The 21,945-nt window shown below is 53.8% G+C and overlaps 9 protein-coding genes across 10 annotated transcripts; 7 read left to right on the top strand and 2 right to left on the bottom strand.

Moving 5' to 3' along the window:
* Positions 1-10: 10 nt before the first annotated feature.
* On the top strand, positions 11-1,665 carry PV09_07261 (uncharacterized protein). Its single transcript, XM_016361007.1, has 3 exons — positions 11-592; positions 747-897; positions 949-1,665. Exons 1-3 carry the CDS (start codon positions 71-73, stop codon positions 1,365-1,367), a joined length of 1,092 nt encoding a protein of 363 aa, XP_016211083.1. The 5' UTR covers positions 11-70; the 3' UTR covers positions 1,368-1,665.
* On the bottom strand, positions 1,384-3,427 carry PV09_07260 (uncharacterized protein). Its single transcript, XM_016361006.1, has 2 exons — positions 3,008-3,427; positions 1,384-2,950 (listed from the first exon to the last, which is right to left on the bottom strand). The coding sequence occupies exons 1-2, from the start codon at positions 3,214-3,216 to the stop codon at positions 1,558-1,560; spliced, it is 1,602 nt and encodes a 533-aa protein (XP_016211082.1). The 5' UTR covers positions 3,217-3,427; the 3' UTR covers positions 1,384-1,557.
* Positions 3,428-3,948: 521 nt separating this feature from the next.
* PV09_07259 (uncharacterized protein) lies at positions 3,949-4,521 on the top strand (the record flags this gene model as incomplete). Its single annotated transcript, XM_016361005.1, has 1 exon — positions 3,949-4,521. The coding sequence occupies one exon, from the start codon at positions 3,949-3,951 to the stop codon at positions 4,519-4,521; it is 573 nt and encodes a 190-aa protein (XP_016211081.1).
* Positions 4,522-6,116: 1,595 nt separating this feature from the next.
* Positions 6,117-7,554, top strand: PV09_07258 (uncharacterized protein). The gene is made up of 3 exons (XM_016361004.1): positions 6,117-6,497; positions 6,552-6,809; positions 6,860-7,554. Exons 1-3 carry the CDS (start codon positions 6,198-6,200, stop codon positions 7,298-7,300), a joined length of 999 nt encoding a protein of 332 aa, XP_016211080.1. The 5' UTR covers positions 6,117-6,197; the 3' UTR covers positions 7,301-7,554.
* Positions 7,555-8,511: 957 nt separating this feature from the next.
* PV09_07257 (uncharacterized protein) lies at positions 8,512-8,934 on the top strand (the record flags this gene model as incomplete). The annotated part of the gene is made up of 1 exon (XM_016361003.1): positions 8,512-8,934. The coding sequence occupies one exon, from the start codon at positions 8,512-8,514 to the stop codon at positions 8,932-8,934; it is 423 nt and encodes a 140-aa protein (XP_016211079.1).
* Positions 8,935-9,617: 683 nt separating this feature from the next.
* Positions 9,618-14,258, top strand: PV09_07256 (uncharacterized protein). The gene is made up of 2 exons (XM_016361002.1): positions 9,618-10,242; positions 10,539-14,258. Exon 2 carries the CDS (start codon positions 10,723-10,725, stop codon positions 13,477-13,479), a length of 2,757 nt encoding a protein of 918 aa, XP_016211078.1. The 5' UTR covers positions 9,618-10,242; positions 10,539-10,722; the 3' UTR covers positions 13,480-14,258.
* Positions 14,259-14,461: 203 nt separating this feature from the next.
* PV09_07255 lies at positions 14,462-15,773 on the top strand. 2 transcript variants are annotated; one of them, XM_016361001.1, is made up of 2 exons: positions 14,462-14,774; positions 14,848-15,773. In XM_016361001.1, the coding sequence occupies exons 1-2, from the start codon at positions 14,576-14,578 to the stop codon at positions 15,723-15,725; spliced, it is 1,077 nt and encodes a 358-aa protein (XP_016211077.1). In that variant the 5' UTR covers positions 14,462-14,575; the 3' UTR covers positions 15,726-15,773. The 2 variants fall into 2 exon arrangements, with proteins under 2 accessions (XP_016211077.1, XP_016211076.1); XM_016361000.1 differs by having other exon boundaries at positions 14,462-15,773.
* Positions 15,774-15,843: 70 nt separating this feature from the next.
* PV09_07254 (uncharacterized protein) lies at positions 15,844-18,767 on the bottom strand. The gene is made up of 4 exons (XM_016360999.1): positions 18,491-18,767; positions 18,297-18,397; positions 16,820-18,246; positions 15,844-16,760 (listed from the first exon to the last, which is right to left on the bottom strand). Exons 1-4 carry the CDS (start codon positions 18,665-18,667, stop codon positions 16,027-16,029), a joined length of 2,439 nt encoding a protein of 812 aa, XP_016211075.1. The 5' UTR covers positions 18,668-18,767; the 3' UTR covers positions 15,844-16,026.
* Positions 18,768-19,326: 559 nt separating this feature from the next.
* Positions 19,327-21,662, top strand: PV09_07253 (uncharacterized protein). Its single transcript, XM_016360998.1, has one exon. The coding sequence runs from the start codon at positions 19,628-19,630 to the stop codon at positions 21,626-21,628; it is 2,001 nt and encodes a 666-aa protein (XP_016211074.1). The 5' UTR covers positions 19,327-19,627; the 3' UTR covers positions 21,629-21,662.
* Positions 21,663-21,945: the final 283 nt, after the last annotated feature.

The following is a 21,945-nucleotide window of genomic DNA, read 5'->3' as shown; positions in this document are numbered from 1 at the left end:
GTTCCCCGGCGCGACATTCATTCCACCGTCGAGGCCTGGCTCTTCTCCAAAACCCGGCCTTTTCAAAACAATGGCGACCGTGCTGTCTTTGCCGTCCCTTAAGTCGGTCGCTGAATGCGCCGACTTCAGCCTGACGGTTCGGCCGTACATCCCCCAGCTCCTCGACCTCCCGCGCAACCTTCGTGCCGCGCTCGCCGGCGACGACAAGCTCCACGAGCTGCGCCTCCTCTACCTCAACACGAACCCGCTCGCCTCGGCGGCGGCGCTCGCGCTCGCGCTCTCGGTGATCGTGCTCGTCGCCTCCGAGGTGAACAGGAACTACTCCCAGGTGGACAGGCTGTGGAGCATTCTCCCCGCCGTGTACATCGGACACTATGCCGCCTGGGCGCACCTCAACGGCCTGCCGACGCAGAAGCTGGACAACATCGCCGTATTTGGCGCGGTCTGGAGTGCCAGGTTGACGTTCAACTACTGGCGGAAGGGAGGATACAACATCGGATCGGAGGACTACAGGTGGCCTATCATCAAGGACAAACTTGGCTACTGGGGCATGCTTGCTCTCAACGTCACTTTCATTTCGTTCGGGCAAAACGTGCGTGACATTTCTTCTCTCTCTCTCTCTCTCTCTCTCTCTCTCTCTCTTCCTAACTTCTTCAAAGAAAATGTTTCTTTTTTTCATATTCTTTTTGGCACCTGTTTGCCTTCGTGTATGTACATCTCGTGAGTGGGTGAACTGACAGCGCCAGATCCTGCTCCTCCTGATCACGGCTCCAGCGTACATCTTTCTGCTCGCCTCCCGCCTCGGCTCGGACACCATGCAGCTGTCCGACATCGTCTTCTCACGCGCGTTGATGGGGTTGATTCTGGTCGAGTTCTTCGCAGATCAGCAGCAGTGGAGTAGGTGCATGTCTTCGCAACAGACGGCATTTGTGTGCTGACTCGTTTCAGATTACCAAGAGGCAAAGCGCAAGTACCGTGCAACGGCAAAGCTTCCTGCGGACTCAAAATACACGCAAGAGGATCTGGACCGAGGCTTCAACGTGTCCGGGCTGTGGTCGTGGTCTCGCCACCCCAACTTTTTGGCGGAGCAGCTCATCTGGGTGACGCTGTATCAATGGGCGTGCTACGCGACCGACACGTACTTCAATTGGACCGTAGTCGGGGTCATGGGGTATCTCGGCGTCTTCCAAGGTTCCACATGGTTGACTGAATTGTTGAGCGCGCAGAAATACCCCGAATACGAAGAGTATCAGCGCCTGGTGGGGAGATTCTTCCCGAAGCTCTTCTCAACTAGAGCGTCAGAAGAGCTTGTGTTGGAGAAGTCAAAACCCACACAAGCAAAGAAGAGAGGTTCCAAAAAGGACTGAAGGAAAAAAAAATTTGGGTTCAATTCGTAGATAACTAAATACGTAAGAATTGGCTCGAAAGGGGAGGATCCATAATCTCGACAGCGGCATATGCACGGACGCAGTAACGTGCGATTGGTAGCAGGACGAGCTCTTGATACCCAAAGCTCGGTGCATATGTTTTTTTTTTTATAAACTCTCCCAGAATCTCTTATGCGGACTCGAACGAGTCATCCTGTGGAATATCAATAGGATCCATCTCCCTGAAAATAGGTTGGAGTCCAACTTTTTCGAATATCCAATTTAGCTCCCCTTCGCCTAGCTTGACTATGCCATGGTCGTTTCTAAGCTCATTCTCCGCCTCCCAGGCCGATATTAAACTAGCCCTCATGGATCTGAAATCTTTCAGGTCTGACTGGATACGTGCTAAGCTCACCCACGCACTCGTAAGGTGCCACAAACGTAAGGACTTATCCTCGATCAGCATCGCCTTCTGAATGATGGACCAGGCTACGTCCTGAGCTTCCCTTAACAGACCTCGACTGCGAAGCACGCAGTATCGTAGATTCAAAGCCAGAAGTGTCTTTGAGCTCGTAGGCCCATACGTTATGATGCACTGCTCCTCCGTCGGCATCAGCTCGTCTATGTTACGGACCGGTTGCGACTCGAGCTTCCTCTGGGCCAGGACCATCTTATGCTCGAAACTAACAAAGGCCTGGGGCCCAAGCGAGCCCTCAAGCTGATTCACGAGGCATTCCTGTGTTTTCGTCTGCAGCTCGCCGATTTCGTCTAAAGGCAAATTCGCCAGTCCACAGAATATGTGGTAGTACGGATGATCCGGTCCCAAGACGGCCTGCGCCATCTCGCATACGAACGATTGAAACATCCTGGCTACCGGTCTGTGTCCTCGTCGGTCGAGGTAATAGATGCACTCCAATAGTTTTCCTACGGTGTTGTAGTGTGCACTTCGCACAACGTCCGATATCAGCGAGAAAGCAGCGTTCCACTCCTTGTAGCCTGTTACCTTGTCGCCCTTCCTTATGTGGGTGACGCCGTTGGTCAAATAGCGGTAGCATTCGTCCTGGTGGTAACTGTTGGAAATGACCGGTTGAGACAGTGCCCGCACCGGAGTTGGACTCCACGCCATCTCTAACGAGGACGAGAGCGCCCAAAGTCCCGTGGTGATCATGACACTAAAGCCGGTCGATATTCCTCGGAAATAGCTGTCGTAATCGCCCAAAGCAGCGGGCAACGCGATTGATTGCGGCACAGACCCATACGAGGATGAAGCAGAAGAAGACTGCGGGGTCAGCACGAGGGGCGAAGAGCCCGAAGACGGCGAGCCAGGAGGAGTATACCATTCAAGGTCTGGAATCTCTGTTCTCGTAGGTCCGGTTTCGAGTAGGTCCGACACTAGGATTTGGTGTTTCCTTTTATAGCGGTCAATATCTTGCATGCTGACCTCTCTGCCGCCAAGGACAAAGGTCGTCTCCTTCCCCGCCCGTGCTCTTTCAGCCTTGATCCTCAATATCGCCTCGACCTCACCTCTTCTCTGGTGCTTTCGCAGACCCCAGGCTTTGATCCTCGTGTTGTACATTCGCTTTCTGCAAGCGGGATGTGAGCGGTGATTTCGCGCGGGGCCGGCCAGAAGACGCTCTTACGTGGCTCTGAGGTGATATGCCCTTTCGATCTCCTCCATTACCCTCGCGAGCTCCCAGCCCTCGTCCACGTACAACTTGGCGATGACCGGCCTTAGGAAGTCCCATTCTTGCTGCGTCTGGATGTACTTCAGAGCGCGGTGGTCGGTCATCTCTTCGTGTTGCAGCAACTGAAGTTGCAGAGCAACAAGGGTTGTCGTGTCGATACGCATCGTGTAGTTCGGATTTTGCCGTCCCGCCAGACGCGGGGTCTTATTTAACTCGCGGCCTCATCAGGTGTACGTCAGGGTCGTGTCGGAGCCTTAACCCACGTCCGGTCTTGTGAACGTGCTTCGCGACGCAGGCGCCGCATCGACAGACCACGTAGTTTCCAGGCACTACGTCGACTGAAGCGATTTCCTGTTCCAAATCGCTCGGTCTGGCGAAGGATGGATGGTATCAAGATCAAGACAAGCCACGTGCAGAGAGTGCGAGTCCAAAGCGGAAGCCAACTGGCGCGAGCAGAGCAGCATACGCAACATCAGGACTCTGCGACAAGATTGAGTGCCTTTATGAAGCACGTAGAGAACGTAATCAAGATGCGCACACAGCGCCAAGGGCAATGCAAACACATTACCCCAGCCGGATGACCGGGGTGTCCAAGATACCGTGCATAAGGCAAGTGAGGCTGATCGCGCCAATCACAAGACAAAAGACTCAGGAATTCTGCCGAGCGAAGAGCATACCCTTTCAGCGCGTAGCAGACAGATGGCTGTTAAAGATGCGTACGCCCATACAAGAGCGAAAGGAATGTGAGCCCCAGAATCCGTTCCAGAGATCACCTTTCTGCTCATCCGCTTGTTACAGAGCTTCTTTTCGCATTGTCCACCGCTGTAGATTCTGTTGAAGCTTTGATGGAGACCTCAGGTGCAGCGCCGCTCGCAACGGGCACGAGCGCCACAACGATGTTTGCGCCACACGCCCCTCTGTCCAGTGGCGGACGCAGCCACTTCAGCTTCGAGATGGTCGAGAAGCCGGAGCAGGACGTGCAGCAGCTTGCCACCGCGCGAGCGGCAAATGTGGAGACGCATGTCCAAAATACCGTGCATCATCCGTCTGCCGTCTTCAATACAATTGATCAGGTCAAGGGTCACGTCGCGCGGAGTGCGCGAGAGAATGCCACCAAAGCACACGATCGTCGTGTCCCCACAAATGAAGCCGCCGCCAAGTCTCCTGTCGCGGTTTATCAATTCGCACATCACCTTCAAGTGCCCGCCACCAGCTACCGTGTAGACCCAGCATCTGCCTTGAACAGCTTGCAGCAAGCCAGCAGCAACTCCAAAGATCAACAAATTTATCAATGGTTGCTCGGTTTTCACAGAGAAGATGAGGTCGTGTTCTCCACGGCCGACCAGGCCATCCCCGTAGCACTCAACACGAGAAGACATGGGCAAACCCCCGACGATCAACGCGTTAGAGACGCGGGGGAAGAGAGTTATACCTACGACTTGCTTCGTGAAATCGGCGCGTGGGTTTGAATCTTGATCTAGCGTCGTCCTTGAACGCACACAACACACTCCTTTCGCGGAGAACATCAAAGAAGAGCTTTGATTCGCTGCTTCCGTCGACGGGGCTGCGGAACGGTTGAAGCCGATACCGATTCTGGTTTACACGGTCGTTCTTGGCTTCCGGTATATTCGTACAGCAGGGCGCTTTGGGACGGCAAGCAGGTCTGCGTATCATGCAGAGGAGTTTATTCCGGTGGAACGGTCCCTTTAGACTAGTTAGCTTGCATTAAGTACTCGATCTTCCTCAAAGGTTGTCCCCTTGTGCAACGGAGACGCAGATTACTGGCTCTCCTTCGCCATTGACGCGACTTCACATCCTTGCTGCACCAGAAACGTGCCCCCAGAGTCTGGGATCATGATGTTTGTTCTGCAATATGGGGTCTTGGGGGCCCTGGCGGCCGAGTGTTTTTTTCTCTTCCCCACTGGCTTTATACCTTTGCTCTTTCACCCAATCATTTCGTATTTGGCATTCTCCACAAGAAAACCCCTCGTCACTGTGACTGAACTTTTGAATGGTCTCCAGTTTTATATGTGTGTGGGTGTGGAAAGCGTTGCCTCACGAGCTTCTGCAAGATAAGCAGAAGAAAAAGGCTCAAAAGCCTTTGTGATTTCTCTTCACGTACACAGCGGCAAGATTCAACTGCCTACACGGTTTTCCTTCTTCGTCATAAGCTACGACCGTCGAGTGTTCGACATGGGCGGAACAGTCTGAGAAAGCCTTCGAAAAGGACTGCAGGACGCATGTCCAGGGATCCGAGTGACGATGTCTTCATACGTGCGCTCAAAGAAATCGTGGTGTAGACCTTCCAGTCGTTGCGAGCTCCTAGACTATTGGAAGATGGATCCAGGTAAAAGACTCGGTAGAAGCCGCCCTCAGAACAGGCTTTTCAAACGTCGTACTGGCTCGTCCGCAACGTCATCCAGCATGATCTTGGGGCACGGTGGACGGCGCCTATTTCAAAAGCTGGATCGCAAAAGGACAACGTTGTCTTCGAAATGTCCGCAAAGAGGCCGCCGATTTTTGGTGTCTTGCCTCGCTGCGAAGAAGCGAACCTGTTCCGTGTCCGCTACGGCGTCCACACGTGATAAAAGGTCCGGTGTTCTTGTAGGACGATTCGATTACAAGGATGGCACGATGCCTCAAACGTACAATCGAACGATCTTTGCTTGTCTTGCAGCCTGTGTCCTGTGATAGAAGAAAATGGGAAATCGTTTTGCGCGTCTACAGACATGGGACGCTGGCGAACAGGGTCGAGGTCGGCGACCAACATCTGCCGAGACCCCTTTCGGCAAGTTCTAAGAAGAATCGCAAGATTGCGCGATCGCCGTCCACACGTTTTTGCCTCCTGTGCTTTGCTTCCTTCTCTAGACCAATCTCGGCGTTGACGAACGGGTACCTGGAACGGCGGGCCATGCATTACAAAGACAATTATTTTTCTATATATTTTTTTTTTAATTTTTCCTCAAAACTGCCACATCTAGAGACCCCTAGATTTGCGGGTCGGCCGAAATGCGGACCTCGCTACCGACGATGTAGCAAAGAGACCTGTCCGGTCTCCTCGTCTCATTTAGTTCCTGGTTCATCCCACCTATAACTACTTACCCAAGTTCCGTGTGTGCGATGTCAATCTTGTTGTGAAATAGCCATGTTCACCCCTTTCGAGACTACGGCAGGTGCCTTGCTTTTGCACCTGGCTACAACCACTCTTCTCTTCGACGCAGGCGCGATACTCGGCGCGTCTGGCCTCCTGCGCCGACTTCTGAGGAATCCCAAGGATGAGATATCGCAGTCACCCACAGGATGGTTTTTTGGAGGCATGATAGCAGCTGTGGGCGTTGTCGCACTGATGTTGCCGCAAGCTCTCCCACGTGGGAGCTTCGAGATCAATGCCTTGAACGTCTTCAAGGCTCTCGTTAGTGGCTCGTTGATTGGTTGGGGAACTAAAGTAGGATCCCTCTCGTGAGCTTATTATGTTTACCACGTTTCTGACAGCAAGCAGCATTGTGGCGGCTGTACCTCTGGACATATGCTGTGCGGCATTGGACGACTGAGTCCCAGATCCTTCTTGGCAACAGCAATCTTCGTTCCTGTTGCGATTGCCACCTTCCATTTTACAAATCCTTCACTGGAAACCGCTCAATGCAGGCCTGATATTCCATGTTTTACGATGACCTATCCCGATGTCAGAACGATAGGCACAATCACAGCAATCATATCTGTCGTCGCTGTCGCGCTTAAGTCCGGTTGGACTGCGCCGGTACGTTGTCTGTACTCTCACGCGTCGAACTTGGCTGATCGTGAATCCAGTCACAAAAACTGTGCGTCAACATCGTTTATGGAATGGTGGGAATTGCGTTTGGCCTTGGTCTGCTCATATCCGGCATGGCAGACTCGTCCAAGGTGCAATCATTCTTCGCCTTTGAGCTACATCCGCTAAGCATCCAGCATTGGGACCCAAGCTTGTCCTTAATCTTTGTGGGTGCCGTCTTACCCAACCTGATCAAGATCCAATCGCGAGGGTTTGAAAGACCACCGAGATTGGCCGCTCGTTTCTCGCTGCCGACGAAGATGTTCAAGGACGTCGATGTGCGTTTCGTACTTGGTGCTATAGCCTTTGGAATCTCCTGGGGCTGGACTGGAGTATGCCCAGGCCCTGCAGTTATCAAAACGCTGTTGCAGCCCGTCTGGGGATGTTTATGGATGATAGGATTCTATGTCGGTAGCCTCGATATGTTCGACACATCATAACATGGAGGCTAGCACCTTGAGGGTGCGACGGTGGAAATTTCTTTTTACGACGCTCTTGGTTTAGATCAAATATCACTAGAGATAGAAAGGATCCTCGCTCAAGCAGACAGGGCTATGTGTGGCTGCGGTAAGTCGAAGGTGCTCCTTCGCGTGGGGAAGCAGCCAAGTGTGTAGGTTTCCATTCTGTACTGTTTTGGCTTTGGAGGCTGTTAGAGGAGAGGTAGCACTCAGCCGTGTCGAACCTTGTGGCCAAGCGCATGTTATGTTCTTGCCTTGGCGGTTTAGAAGAGCTGAACATGGTGTCTAGCGATAGAGGCAATGACAACGCGAGAGCAAAGAGCCATTGTACATTACCCTGCGTTGGCTGCTCATTTTCGATAGAACAGCTTCATCAAAGGCGTATCACTGCTCATTTGGAGAAGAGAACAAAAGAGGTGCACTTTCAGACCTTGGCACCATGCGGCGATCAGGAGCTTCCAGAAGGTCATCTCGTTTCTGACCTTTCTGGGCTGTGCCTATCACCATTTACCTCGCGTGGGCACGCGATGTAATTGTGATATGCAGTCACTGCGGCGATCTGGCACTCGGACGGTCATATACGCGACGGCGTGACGACGCGACGAAGCGTCGAAGATGGCAGGTGTGCGTCTGGCTCCTCATGTTCAGAGCGCGACAAGTGAGTGAAAAGGCGGTGATACGATGCCAGAGCTGCGCACCGCACACGACCGACTTTCCGTGCAGACAGGTTGACGGTCGCGGTGGTGGGCTTTCGTCAGGCGTGCGCCCGCACTGGACGACCTGCAAGGGGAGACGGCACCAGCGCCTTCTGAGTCAGGGAAGCAAGCCTCTGATCGGGACCGCGGGCGCTGGACGGACAGGGGCCGAGGAAGCGCGCCCGCGATTGGCCAGCGCCGCCAACGTCCGGCAGCGACGAATCTCGTGCGTTGGGACAGCTGAAACATGCTCTCCATGCACGGGACCCACCTGCGCGCTCCTTGGCCAGTGTGGACGCGCGCGAGGCCGGAGGCGTCGTCGCTAATACGCTCGCTGTCGAGCCAGGGTGGCTCTGTGTTCTCTCGCGCTGGAGGGCCACGCAGCCGGCCGCCAGACGTGATTCAGCACAGAGGAAGAGTCGGCATTCGACCTAGTAGACGCGTGCGTGTGCCTGGACTTGGCATGCAGGCGTCGCGGCACGCTCGAACTGCGGAGCGATGAAGAACAGGCCCGGTGCCAAGTGCAGAAGTCCGCGCCGAACGAGTGCGGAAAGACTGGAGGTGACGCTGACCAACTACATCAGGGGACTGCATGAATTGCAACGGCCGTTCGACAGCGATGGCATCCCGATGGACGTCGGCCAGGATGAAATCTCCGACGATGTTGGCCCTACTCTGACTGCCGTGGCGCTACGTACCCGGAGAGACTGCATCTTGCAGCGAGCCACTGCGGCTGCCCCGTCAGACCTCAAAGACATGCGAGAAAGTTCGGTCAAGGCTGATGGGGGCCAAGGCAAAAAGACGGCCTTGAAGGAAGCGAGAGAGGCGCAGGTGGTGGCGACGGCTGGGGCAGGCATGGCGGATGGCACACATACAGCAGCGAAGCACGACAACGAGGAGGCAGAGGAAGAAGGAGACTGAGAAGTGGAGGATGAAGAACAAGTCGCGGCAGCTGCTCACCAGTGCTGGAAGACAGTAGTTCTGTGCAAGCGATTGGTCGGACACAGGATGCAAAACAGCGGTTTGATGCACGCCTTTGGAGTGGGCAGCGTGTCCAATGACGGGGAACAATCGCAATGTAGCACATCAACAGCCCAAGATCTCCGTACAATAAGCGTGCGCGGGCACAGAGGTACAGCAGAGGCAAGCGGAGACGGCACAGGCGCGTGGTGGTGCTCTGCGCGGTAGGGTGGCACAACAGTCCGTACAGAGGAGACGGTCTGTACGTCCGTCCAGTGCCCCGTACGTCCAGTGACCCATTCCATCCAGCTCAGCACTGGACTGGACCGAGCATGTACTGCGAGGAGTTCCAGCGCTTTGTACAGGATCGCTGTGGGACGATCACGAAGGCGCCGCGGGCGCGTGCTAGGCTGATTTCAGGCTGGACGGGGCCACACCAAGCTTAACGTGCTGTAGCGTATGCATCTCAAGACACTGGCCCGGCCGTTGCACACTCCACGCCGGCTCCTGACTGGCTCATATTTTTGGCAGCCTTCAAGTGCGCAAGCGCCGTGCCCCATCTTCGTTTCTGCCATCTCTTGCCTTTCTGCGTTCTGCGTGTCTGCTGCTGCTGTCGCTGTTCTGTTTCTGCTTCGACAAATCCCCTTCGGCTGGTGCTGAACCACCAACAAACGAGCCCGCCTCCCTTCTCTTCTCCACCGCCTTGCCCCAGGCGTACGTCTCGTTCGCTGCGAGCTCGTGACGGCAGACTCCTCTCGCGCCCGCCCCCGTCCGTGGATCCCGTCCATCCAGAGATCTGCTCAGCTCTCCGTCGTCCACGCAAACTCCTCCACCGCAGAGAAAGGAGACTTTGATTCTTCGCCCCGACCCATGCTCCTGTCCGGGATACCACACGACGCACCCTTGGCCTGCCTCACCACCAAACGCCAGCCATTCTCCACCTGCTTGCGAACGTTCGACTCTTCCGCTTCTTCTGCTTCTGCTTCTGCTTCTTCCTTCCTCCTCTTCGTCTTCGTCCTCACACGCCTCCAGGCTGATCGCGGCTTCCACCTCTAGGCCCTCGCCTTCTTCCTGTCTCAGTCGTGCCTTCTTCCAGCGCTTACGACCCCACGGTCGCTGTTGCCCGTTAATTGTAATCCTCCCGCCCGCGTCTATTTGTGTCGTCGCCCGCCGTCCACTCCTTGACCACTGTTAAGCGCCCGACAGCAAGCAGGATCTTGCTCATCGCGTTGCCCTCAAATATCACACTCCAATCGACGAGCCACCGAGGTGAGTTGTTTCTTGTTTTTTTTGACGGGCCTGGCAGCGCTGTGCAGAGGCATTGAGGGCCGCCGTCGCATCTGACGCTGGTACTGTCTCGAGCGCATCACAGCCCTGGTCGCCTCGACGCTGCAATTTCGCCCATCTCTGCCTTGTTTTCTCTGTGGCCATCCCTCGCCGTGTCTTGTTTCTGCCATATCATACCTTCTCTCGTCGTGTCCGAGAGACTGCAAGCGAAAACGAGCCGTCCACCAGCACCCAGGGATGGCGACGGCCACACTTGCACACGATGCTGACCGCAAAAGGGCCTACAGAGTGGACGATTTCTCCAGCTTCCCGTCCCAGCCGTCGCCGAAGAAGGTAGAGATCACTGTTCCTACCATTCAGCTCATCTCGCCGACTCCGCGCCGCCCGCCGATCTACACGAGCGATAGTCGCCACCGCCGCAAGGCCAGTCTCGACAGGCTTCCTCGTGGACTCCACCAGCGCATGAGCATGCAAACACCTCCGTCGCCAAGAACGATCGCGCCGCCAATGCCTTCTTTTATGACTGTCTTTGACGAAGAGGCCACACGAAGGGAATTGGAAGAGCTGCAGGGTCAACATGCATCTGAGGTGCAGAAGCCGTTCCCTAGCAACAACACAGCAACGACCAGCGAAACAAGCCTCGCTCATATGAACCCGCATTTTACAAGTTTTCACAAGCAGCGTGACAGCGTCTCCACATCCGCCTCCGAATCGTCCGAGTCGTCACCCACAACCACGGTCTCGACGTTGGACTCCTCGTCCATGACTGAGCCATCTCCCGGTCCGTCACCGGAGACTCCTGCAGGCGCTAGCTTGCCCATGACATACGCATTGGCGGAACCCAAGTTTCAGCCTCCCATGCGCTCGCAAATGGAGCCCACAAATCAACACTTCTTCGAGATGCAAAGGCCCACAACACCTGCGAAGAAAGCCAGGAACCTCAAAAATCTTGCCGTAAATACCACCTCTGCATACAACCTTGGACGCTCCATTCTGTCGGCACCCTTTGTGTCCGCATCAGCACAGAAGCCGATCGAGCGCACGTCCGCTCCAAATTCTCCCGTCTTTGTGAAGCCGCCGACTCCTCCGCGCAGAAAGCTCGGGGGTGGCCTTAATCTCACCATAAAGACCCCCGCCAGCAACAACATTGGCGTGGGCGGTGTCGTCCCACCAACTCCCTCCATAGCAAAGCCGAATACGTTGCGGCATTTCCAGTCTTCCCCGTCTTTGCCACTTCTGACCTCGAGCCACGGACCCTTGGGTGGTATGACCCTGCCGCAGCTGAGAACGAAGCCAGCTCCTCGAGGTTTTGCGGATATTCCTATCGAAGACGAAGAGGAGGATGCGGAGCAGAACTTTGACGTACCACAGTCGCAGGAAGAGAAGCCAGAGAGCTACCCCAATGGGCCGATCCGCATCTATGAAGATGGTATCGATCTATACTATGAGCCCAGCGTAGAGGTGGCCTCAAGATACGACGTGATTTTCAACGTAGCTAGCGAGGTTAAGAACCCCTTTACAGTGGCCGCAGAAGCGACGCAATCATCAGCTGTTGCGGAGCCTGCTCAACACATGGGCGGTTCAATAGACGGTTCGGAAAGTGCGAGCTCGCCGGACACACCCAAAGCGAATCCCTTACCGTCGCAACTGCCGGCACCACCTTTGCCTACAAAAATGCCCGAGTATATTCACATTCCATGGGAGCACAATACCGACCTAGTTCCTGATCTTCACCGTCTGGTAAAGGTGATTGATGAGAAGGTGAAGCAAGGCAAGCGGGTACTTGTGCATTGCCAATGCGGCGTCTCAAGATCGGCGACGCTGATCGTAGCCTATGGTATTTACAAGAACCCGGGAATCACCGTGCAGGAGGCTTACGACGCGGTGAAGAAAAGAAGCAAGTGGATTGGACCGAATATGAACCTAATCATGCAGCTTCAGGAGTTCAGATCCGGCTTGCTTCGAAATTCACGGGCTAACCAACTTTTTAACATGCCGCGCAAGCTCTCGTCGACGCTCTCGTCAACATCGACCACTGACTCATTCAACGAGAGCTCGAAATCGATGTCTGGTCCAACCACACCTCGAACTGCTCCACTACCTCCAGAGAAAGATGAGGGAGCACACAGTCGTGCACGAACAGCCAGTATGGGGCCCATGTCGGCTGCCCCGCTTGAACCCAATCAATGTTCTTTTTGGAACACTGCGTTCAGACGTTCATGGGGCGAAGGTCATACCACAAGTGATATCGATATGAAGCGTGTCTCCGTCGTCTCAGATACACCCTACGTGGACCCCAAGGGACACATTGTACCGATGGTGCATGTTATCGAACAGGATGACGAATCTCATGGCATAGAACAAGAAAAACAGGCTCCGACGCATATTGACCCCAATCTCGCAGCGAGCACAAAATCGCAGAAAAGGAAGACCCCCAACTTCTCGCGGCAACTGCCACTACGGCAGGATAGAGACGGTGACAGCACTATGGTTGACGCGCCGGCCCCCCCACCGTTGCTGAATGTGACGAGCCCTCGAAGCGAAGAGTTTGGGATGATTGGCCTACCGAAAAGAAGCGACATACAACATCACGATTCGTTTGGCCTGTTCTCGCCGATGAGAACCGAGTTCCCTGACGTTCCTGCCGCAGTGTTGTCGCAGACAGCACCAACCACTGTTCAGCCATTCCCGTCGCTGGCGGACGCGCCTGCTGCATCCGCACAAACAAAGCCATCCGTCACAACAGAAAACACGGGCTTTAGCGGCTTTTCATTCTTCGAACGACAACGCACGCCGACCGAACCTTTCTCCATAATGTCGCCCACATCTTCTAGCTTCCCTCGGGACTTTCCTCTTCGGAGTGAGAACTCAACGCAGACTACGGATTCTTCACGACTCACTCCGCGTAAGAATCCGCCCCGGGCGCTGAACACTAAATTCAGCTCACCTAATTTGCATGAGAGACGCCGACTGCAGAAGTTGCAGAATGAGCTCGATCCAAAGAAACACATGGATGATCTCGACGCACTGATGTCCCCACGCGCCACACAGTTCACCTCGAACCCGTTTCATGAGCTTTTAACTGTCAAAACTGGAGACACCCCTGTCGAAGCATTGGAGAAAGCTCCTGTCACACCGACACCATCTGATTCGGATCCGCGGAGTCCTGCACAGCTCGGTATCAGCCCGATCACACGCAATATATTTGACGTGCTCTGAGATCAGCGAAACCGGAATTATTCTGACTTTGCACGTGACACGGATGTTACGACGTCAAAGATTGCGAAGGCTCGCGAATGCCACGCGTCTCAACTATTTTTTATTTTTTTTTTTGAAAAAAAAAGCTGCGTACCTATTTCGGTGGCGCTCTTGAGACAGCTTAGCACTGCAGTAGAATCCACTTGCAAGGGGGGACATGATGCTTACTCCTTGCAACGCGCATCACGCGCAGAGTATCCGTTTGACGGGCCAGAAACTGAGATGCTGTTGAAAAGAATACATAAGCGAATGCTTAAAATATCCTCGGTAGAGTCGCAATTTGCTTCAGACCATGGAGTCTGACCAGAACGGGTCAATTCGCCATGCCACAACAATTGCCAAAGAGTCAAGCACCCATTATTTCTGAGCGATTCTTAGCAATTCCGGCGCTACGACAACTTTCAACGCCTGTTTCTTTTGTCCGCTAGAACTACCTTTCTTCATGCGTGTATCGATGGTTGCTGCTATATCATTGTTTAAAAGACTTTTTTTTCTGGCGCTGGCGTTTGCATCTGGGCACAGGTTGGAGTTTGGTAATTCTTTCATAATGAGAGAACCAACTTAGTGTCTAGTCGTTACACAATGTACCACTCTGAAGTAAAGAGTGAGTTTTGTATTCTTTAAGAGATACTTTGGAGCATACTGGGACTGGTTTTGGGGACGAGACTATGAAATATGAGCAAAATAGCTCGAAACAGCGTACGCGCTGCGACTCTGTATAACCAGAAATACAAGATGTTCTCCTGCAAATTTTATGAATGACATAAAGTGAGCTTGTCGTATGGCAGATGACATTGCAGAGGGCAACTTATGTTCTCTATGAAAAATTGCACGCTTTCAAATGATCTAAGTGAGACGGACATGCTCACATGATGGAGCCCAGCTTGGATCTTTGTCCAAGCTCTCCGCTCTCTGTTTCAAAGCCTGCGTTAACACATTTCCTGCGCGAAACCCAACTGATATGACATAATCTCTAGCGCAATTTCCAACCTCACAATCTGAATGAACAATCTTCTTGGCCTATGTCCGGCCTGTTGCTAGACGAGGCCTCGAACGAATGCCGGGAATCAACCCGCAGAGACGCCGTACGAGGATCGTGTGTATCAGCGACACGCACAATCAGACACCGCAGTTGCCGAAAGGTGATGTGCTTGTCCACGCTGGAGATCTCACAAACCAGGGTAGTTTTTCAGAGCTCAAAAAGACAGTTGCGTGGTTGGAAAAGGCTGACTTCGAGATCAAGATCGTTGTTGGAGGCAAGTAACTTCTCACAAGAACAAAATATAATAAAAAAAAAAATTAAACACAGATCTGAGGTGCGGCATTTAGGCAATCACGACATCACTTTGGATACCGAGTTCTACGGGGCCAACTGGACGTACTTCCACAATCAACGAAAACAGGATGAAGAAGATTGCAGGGCGCTTTTGCAAGACTCGCCATCGATCACATATCTGCGACATGAGCCTGTCCACATCAAGTTGACGGCGTCGACCGGACCGCAGACGCACTTCAAGGTCTTTGGCTCCCCTTACTCTCCGGCCCACGGGCTTTGGGCATTCGGCTACACGGACGCGCAGGCCGCTCAACTGTGGGATCAAGTACCTGTCGACACCGACGTGCTCGTCACGCACACGCCGCCCAAGGGGCATTGTGACAGAACGGTGACCAAGAGCGGTCGAGCGGGGTGCGAGCACCTGCTGCGCAGGCTGTGGCGGGTGCGGCCTCCGTTGCACGTCTGCGGCCATCTTCACGAGGGCAGAGGGGCGGAGATCATCACCTGGAACGACGGGTCCGACTCTCCACGTCCGGAAAGCCACGTCCTGTGCTGGAAAGATCCCGGCGCCGGCGAGGGCAACAAGAAGCAGAGCATCCTCTCTCTGACGCCGCGTGACGGGCGCTCAGGATCGCAGCACGGCTCCCCCCTCTCCGCCGTCGCGGCTTCCACGTCCAAATGGCACGAGCGCCCAGCGCGCGCAAGCACGACGGCGGGTAACGACGTCGCCGCACCGGCTGCTGACGACCCCGATCCGGAGACGGCTGAGGAGACCGGCCCCGTGCACGGCGAAGACTCTGCACGTGGCCGGAGCAGGACCACAACGTGCGTGGTCAACGCGGCGATCATGAAGAACTCATTTGGCGGGCCGAAACAATTGAACAAACCGATCGTAGTTGACATTGATTTCCCCGTCTTGTCCGACGGTTGAAAACGAACCAGTGGACCGCTACTGGTAGACGCTTGACGCGTTTCGAGGGGAAAAAAAAAGAAAAGAAAGAAAGAAAAGAAAAGAAAAGAAAAATGAAAACGGAAGACGCTATTACGAATGGGGTTGTGCTTGTTTTGGTTATATTTTGTGTTTGTGACAGAACGTAGCTCGCTTATGGTTACATGTGGATTCGACTCTTTGCCTCATCTCATCATCACACTAGCGCGCAGCGGTTCTACGCTACGCTGCACATGCGTTTTCGTTCCATGCGATCGTGAATCATTCCGGATGTGACAGGTGGCTACACGCTGTTCCCACCGCCACAGGCTCGCTCCAGAGCGAGGAAGCTGAAGTGTCCACCCACGACGGGTCGGGCCAGGAAACGCGTGGGGGGGAACCCGCCGGTGCCTTCCGTGTCGTACAAGTCTGTGAAGGCTCGGTCCGTGCTGGTTTCGTTAAGCCAGCGGCTGACGCGATCGAGAATGTCCTTTCTGACCGCGGGTTCTGCAACGGCGGCCGCCTCGAACTCCCAGTCGGACTTGGCTTGCAGGTGTCTGCTGTCGAGCGGAAGGCCGTACCGCTGCATGACTAGCGAGTACCACGAGGACTGGTTGACGTAGATTGAGTGCGGGATGAAGTCCCGATGCGACGTGGCTGGAGAATGCACAGCACCCTCTTGAAGAGGCAGCTGCTGACCGGCGGCAAGCATGTGATGATGCGAATCTGCTGAATGCGGTGACGCCGCATTTCCGGTGATGGTAGGGTGGAAGCACAAGATGGAGTCGGCGAAGAGGCTGTAAAGGGTGGTCCAACTGCCATACCAGTTGTAGGAGAGCTTTGCGTGGCTACCGTCGCGCGACATGCCGAACTGCTGCCATTTCTTGATGTAGACGTCCGATATGTTCTTGTAGTACTTCGCATCGGCATCCTCCCCGACGACGCTGGCAAGTTCGCTCATGGCTTTGATGCCGATGATGCCTTTTAGGGCAAGGTTGGTCTGCAGAGGCAGCCAGCCGGCGAAATCATCAGTACACACTTCACAGGGGTCAGTCACACAGCTCGCGCGCGCAGGGGAGGAAAATTGAAGAACATACGCTGATTGTGAGGTTCCAAGCTGAATTCGACAAGGTACGATGTCCATTGCTTCCAGAGACGGTAGCTCTTCTTCAGCCACTTCTCGGCCTTTTTCAAGCCGTGACTACCGGCCCAGGTGTCATCAATGTAAGAAATGCCATCGTACGCACCGACGCTGGTCAATGGCCAGACGCTCTCCGTGTCCTCGTTGATGGAGGCTTCGTTTCCTACAAGTGACCAGATGGACTGCACATCATACCCTGAGCCATACTTCAGGGAGTTTACAAGTGCAAGGCCCATGATGAGCATGTCTCCACACTCCTCGACAGGCATGTATTCATCTCGTCCGTCTGGGTGGCCCGTTTGATTGGGGAAGTGTGTGCCTAGATCGTGCATTGAGTATTGATTTGGGTACTGGCCGCTAAGCTGATGCTCTAGGAGTGGTTCCAACAGATAAGCGAGCCAGCGAGGATTGGTGTACAAGAAAAAGGGAAAGGCCGGGAAAATGACGTCCACAGTTTGGCAGTTGCCGTTGGAAGAGATCTCCTTCAAAAATAGGATGGGATTGTCCGGTGTACCGGCGAAACTGGTAGCATGGAGGACCTGTCTTGCCGATAGAGCAACGATGTCGACATAGCTATCCGATCCTGACTTGTAGGCATCGATGGCTAGCTGATCCGAGTAGTTGCGAGCCAGCCTGTCTGCGTTGTGAAAGTCGAGATAGTGATATTTGAGAACGTTCGTATCGGTGAGGAACCAGGACTTCCACAAGGGTCGCATCAAGGTCAGACCCCGAGCAGAGGCGTACTGAACGACAGGGTCTTGGAGATGGGCAATTGTGAACATGACACTGTCGGACGTCTTGGTGTTGCGCACGGCGCTACTGCCATTTGACAGCTGGAACGACTTGGAAAAGGCAAAGACCGGTTCTTCGTCCATGATCTCACGGTAGTGCTGGTCAATCTGATTCTGAAGCATGCCCGTCCTGGCGAATCGCTGCCGCAAGACAGCAGAGGTGCCGCTCTCATGGTTCACGTCTGACGGACCTGTGAAGCAAAGGGTGCCCCATTCAGCTTGGTCCCTGAATTCGGTGAAGAGCTGCTCCGTTTCTCGCCTGACCTTCCAGATTTTGAGGTTCGAGTAGCCGTCCAGGTCAGGCTGGTCCAGCTCCCACACTACCTTGCTGCCACGGTTGCCGCTGACCCATTGGCCATTCAGGTCGATGTATAGATCAAGATCGAAATCGCCTTCAACAGAGACAGTCAAGTACGCTGCAGGTATTGACTGTCGGAGCGTCGATTGCGGAGTAATTGGCGAAAGGAAGGACAATTGGATGTGCAATGGCTTCCCACTGCCTTCGTGCTTCGGCGCTGGGATTGAATACGATAGATTTGTGGTCGAAGCGTCGTAGCTTGCGCCGAGATATCGAGGAAACGAGACGTTGTATCTGGTCCTTGTCAGCATGTGGGTGACTTCATGAGGGAGACTCGTGTTCACCCATGGCCGTATCCGCCTTTTCCTAGCGAATCTTGAGGTCGCCCCAGCAGTGGGTATGCTGTTTTTGTGGCAGGAACTGACGCGAGGATGCCAAAGCCAATCTACACATTTCATTCATGGTCACTATCCAGTCTTCAGCGTGGCGATACGTACGGTCCGGCGAAAAGCGTAGGCCTCGCTCCGGGCACACTCACCTCTTCACCGGTCCAGAACGTAGGCCATTTTTCCCAGGGATTATCACGCGCATTGCCCAGCCAGGTGCTCAGGTACGGAGTTCTCACAATGAGTGGGAGTACTGGTGGAGTCAGCGTGGACGCGGCAGCTAAAGAGGCTGATGCCACAGCCGCGAGGAGCGCGGCAGTCGTGCGCATAGAGATTTCAAGTACAATTCCACAAGCAGAGCAGCGCGACCGGGCGTACGTGACATTCAGTTCAACGAAAACCAGCGAAAAACAAAAAGAGAGAAAATAGAAGAGACTCTGCGAAGGAAGAGCCGTCGCACGACCGGCGTGTCAATGGAGCGATCGTGCGGCATCGGCAGGGGTAAGCAGACGCTGCAGTTGCGTGTGACGAGGGCATCTGACGCAGCAATTTGTGGGGTAACGTCGCTAAGTTTAGCGGGCACTGACAATGATACGCTGACTTGAATCAACTGACTTGGCCTCAAGTGTATTGACTTTGCCGTCCTTGTCGAGACTGAAACGTCGCTGCTTGGCGGACGATGCAACGGACTGCTTTTGTCTTGCACGCATCCGCTCAAGCTGTCTTGTTCGGTGGCATCCCAAGAAACTTCGGTCGATGAGGGTTGGACTGTAAAGTGTTGTCGACTAACGAACCCATACCAGCTGTCAATCGTTCGTAGATACGCTGACACGATCTACAGTCGTACAGTTGTACACGCGTCGTCCGCGAAGTTCATCAATGATACATCACGTGCTCGAACATGCATAGATGTCCAACCCCACGTTTCGACGGGTCCAAATGTTCCACGGGAGTGTCCGCTTTCGTGTCTGTTCTGTCGAATCTCGTAATTTGACCATGCCTGCCCTTTTTTTCCCTCCGATGTTATCATGCATGCACCTAGATGGAAATCCTTCCAGCATGCTTGAGTTGACTGGCTATCCGACGAATCGCATGCGCTCGATTACGCCAAGTACCTGTCGGCCAGATATGGTAAAACTTCGCGCCGAGTATATCACCGCTGTGCGCTTCTTCGAGGGATCATCGAGTTGCAGCGTTTAGAAAGATAACACGTTTGAGGTCTCGTCGTCTGCAACCTTCTCTCCATCTTCTGCCTGGATGCTGTTTGTGTGTCTAGTTTCATCAGTAGAATGGATAAGACTCGAACCTTTACTAAAGTCGGGCAAAGCATTCCATTCTGGTATTCTTGGCACGTCTTCTTCCGGCATCTGACACTGTTCGTTGCAGTTGTACTTGTCTTGTCCAACGGTTTCCGGTGGATCACACCTCAAACCCACGTTTTCTACGAGGCAAACTTATCACCAGCGGCGCCATTCGAATGGTCGAGAGTAAACCCCACAAAATCATTTGGCTTTGTTTCCTGCTACGGTGAATATGAGTGCGCTCGTCTCGATGTTCCGCTAGACTGGACCGCCTCAACTGAGGTCCAGGGAAAGCAACGTGCCGGCATTGCTGTGATACGACTGCCAGCCAAGGTCCCCGTAACATCACCTCGTTATGGAGGCGCCATTCTGATCAACCCCGGCGGTCCTGGGGGCTCAGGTGTTAACATGCTACTCAGTGTGGGCAGGCAGATACAGAAAGTTGTTGACACAGGTTCATATAGCTCCGAAGAGGACGGCACAAATCAGATGTCTTATGACATCATTGGATTTGACCCCCGAGGAGTAAATCATACCACACCAAGCCCATCTTGTTTTCCAGACGACGTGTCGCGCCAATTCTGGGACATAGGACGTAAGGCTGCAGGCAGCCTTGGGGAGAATAGCACTTTCCCCTTGGTGTGGAGTAGGAACAAAGCTCTGGCCGAAAGTTGCTCCCGCACGTTGCGTGAGCAATGGGATGGCATCGGCATGTACATGAATACGCCACAAGTGGCAAGCGATATGGTGGCTATTATCGAAGCCCTAGGCGAGTGGCGAGAGAAGCAAGCTCAAGAACAGATTAGGAAAATGAAGCAGAGCCGTGAGCAAGTTGCAGAGATAGAGGCGCGGACCAGATGGAACAAATCAAACGAAAGTTTACTCTTCATGGGCTTTTCGTATGGTACCTTGCTCGGGTCTACTTTCGCCACATTGTTCCCTGAAAAAGTCAACAGACTGGTGCTGGACGGCGTATGTGATGCGGATGACTACTACTCTGGTACGTGGCTGTCGAATCTGCTCGACACAGACTTGATCATCGGGAGCTTCTTCAGGCAATGCCACGAAGCCGGACCGGTTGAGTGTCCGCTCTGGTCAGCCAATGGCGTCGACGGTATCAGAGTGAGATATCATGGCGTGCTGGACAGGCTGAAGAGTAGCCCGCTGCCTGTGGAAGCGTTTGGTACCTACAGTGCAGATGTGATCACAGTCTCCGACGCCATGGATGTCGTTCGCGAAGCCGTATATCAGCCAATGAAGTTCTGGCCTACCTTGGCTAGCGTGTTTGATCAGCTGGATAAGGGGAACGGCTCTGAGCTCGCTGCCGCGAAGCAGGATGGCCGCATTTCGTACTGCCGCTCTCCGACCTGCGTCAAGAATCCGTACTCGGATGACTGCTATGCTCACAACGAGGGATTTCGCGAAGAGTTGAGTGCAGCGATCCTTTGTACCGACGGCCCTGCCGATCAGCTGAAGTGGAAAAGTGAAGACCACTTCGCAAAGTGGCATGCCCTGCGCGGACAGTCTCGAGCGTTGGGAGACTTCTGGGCGGAGATCACTATGTTCTGTGCAAATTGGAATGTCAGGCCCAGGTGGAACTTCACCTACCCAACGACTTCACGAACGACATCGGTGAACACAAGCTTTCCCATCTTATTTGCCAGCACCGTACGAGATCCTGTCACTCCCCTGAGGAACGCGAAGAAGATGCAGACAAGGTTTTCTGGGGCAGGTTTGCTGACGGTTGAGGCAGACGGCCACTGCACAATTGGAGTTCCCAGCCTGTGCGCCGCGAGGACAATCAGTGCGTACTTTCAGAAAGGAGACATTCCCGCAGATGGGTTGGTATGCGCGCCCGACAGTTCTCCCTTTGATAGGAACACGAACACTGGGACATTGGAAAGACATTCGCGGGAGCTGCTTGAGGCTCTTGATCACATTCAAAGACATACAAGGGCCAGTGAGGCGATGCCGTTGGGTATATTGTAAGAAGACGAAAAAAATGAACAGTATTGCATTGGGCTGAGTATAGGTTTGCGGTTGACATTTATTGATACCATACTGTAGAAGTGCTTGCTTGGTTGAAGATGCCGCGAACATGTGATCGCTTTTGCTTTTATGACCTCGTTGAATGTCAATCCGAAGTACGAGTTTGTGGAACCGGAGTATTCAGTGCATGAAACTATATCAGATCCTTCTCAAGTAATGTCGCGATGATTTGTGGGTCGATTTCAAAGATAGAGGGACAATTGATGGACAAGAACCAACAGCCCCCTCTATGACGTCGTTCATAATTGGCCGATCAT

Source organism: Verruconis gallopava (assembly GCF_000836295.1).
Source record: "Verruconis gallopava strain CBS 43764 unplaced genomic scaffold supercont1.28, whole genome shotgun sequence".
Taxonomy (NCBI): domain Eukaryota; kingdom Fungi; phylum Ascomycota; class Dothideomycetes; order Venturiales; family Sympoventuriaceae; genus Verruconis; species Verruconis gallopava.
This window is presented reverse-complemented; position numbering and strand designations above follow the sequence as displayed.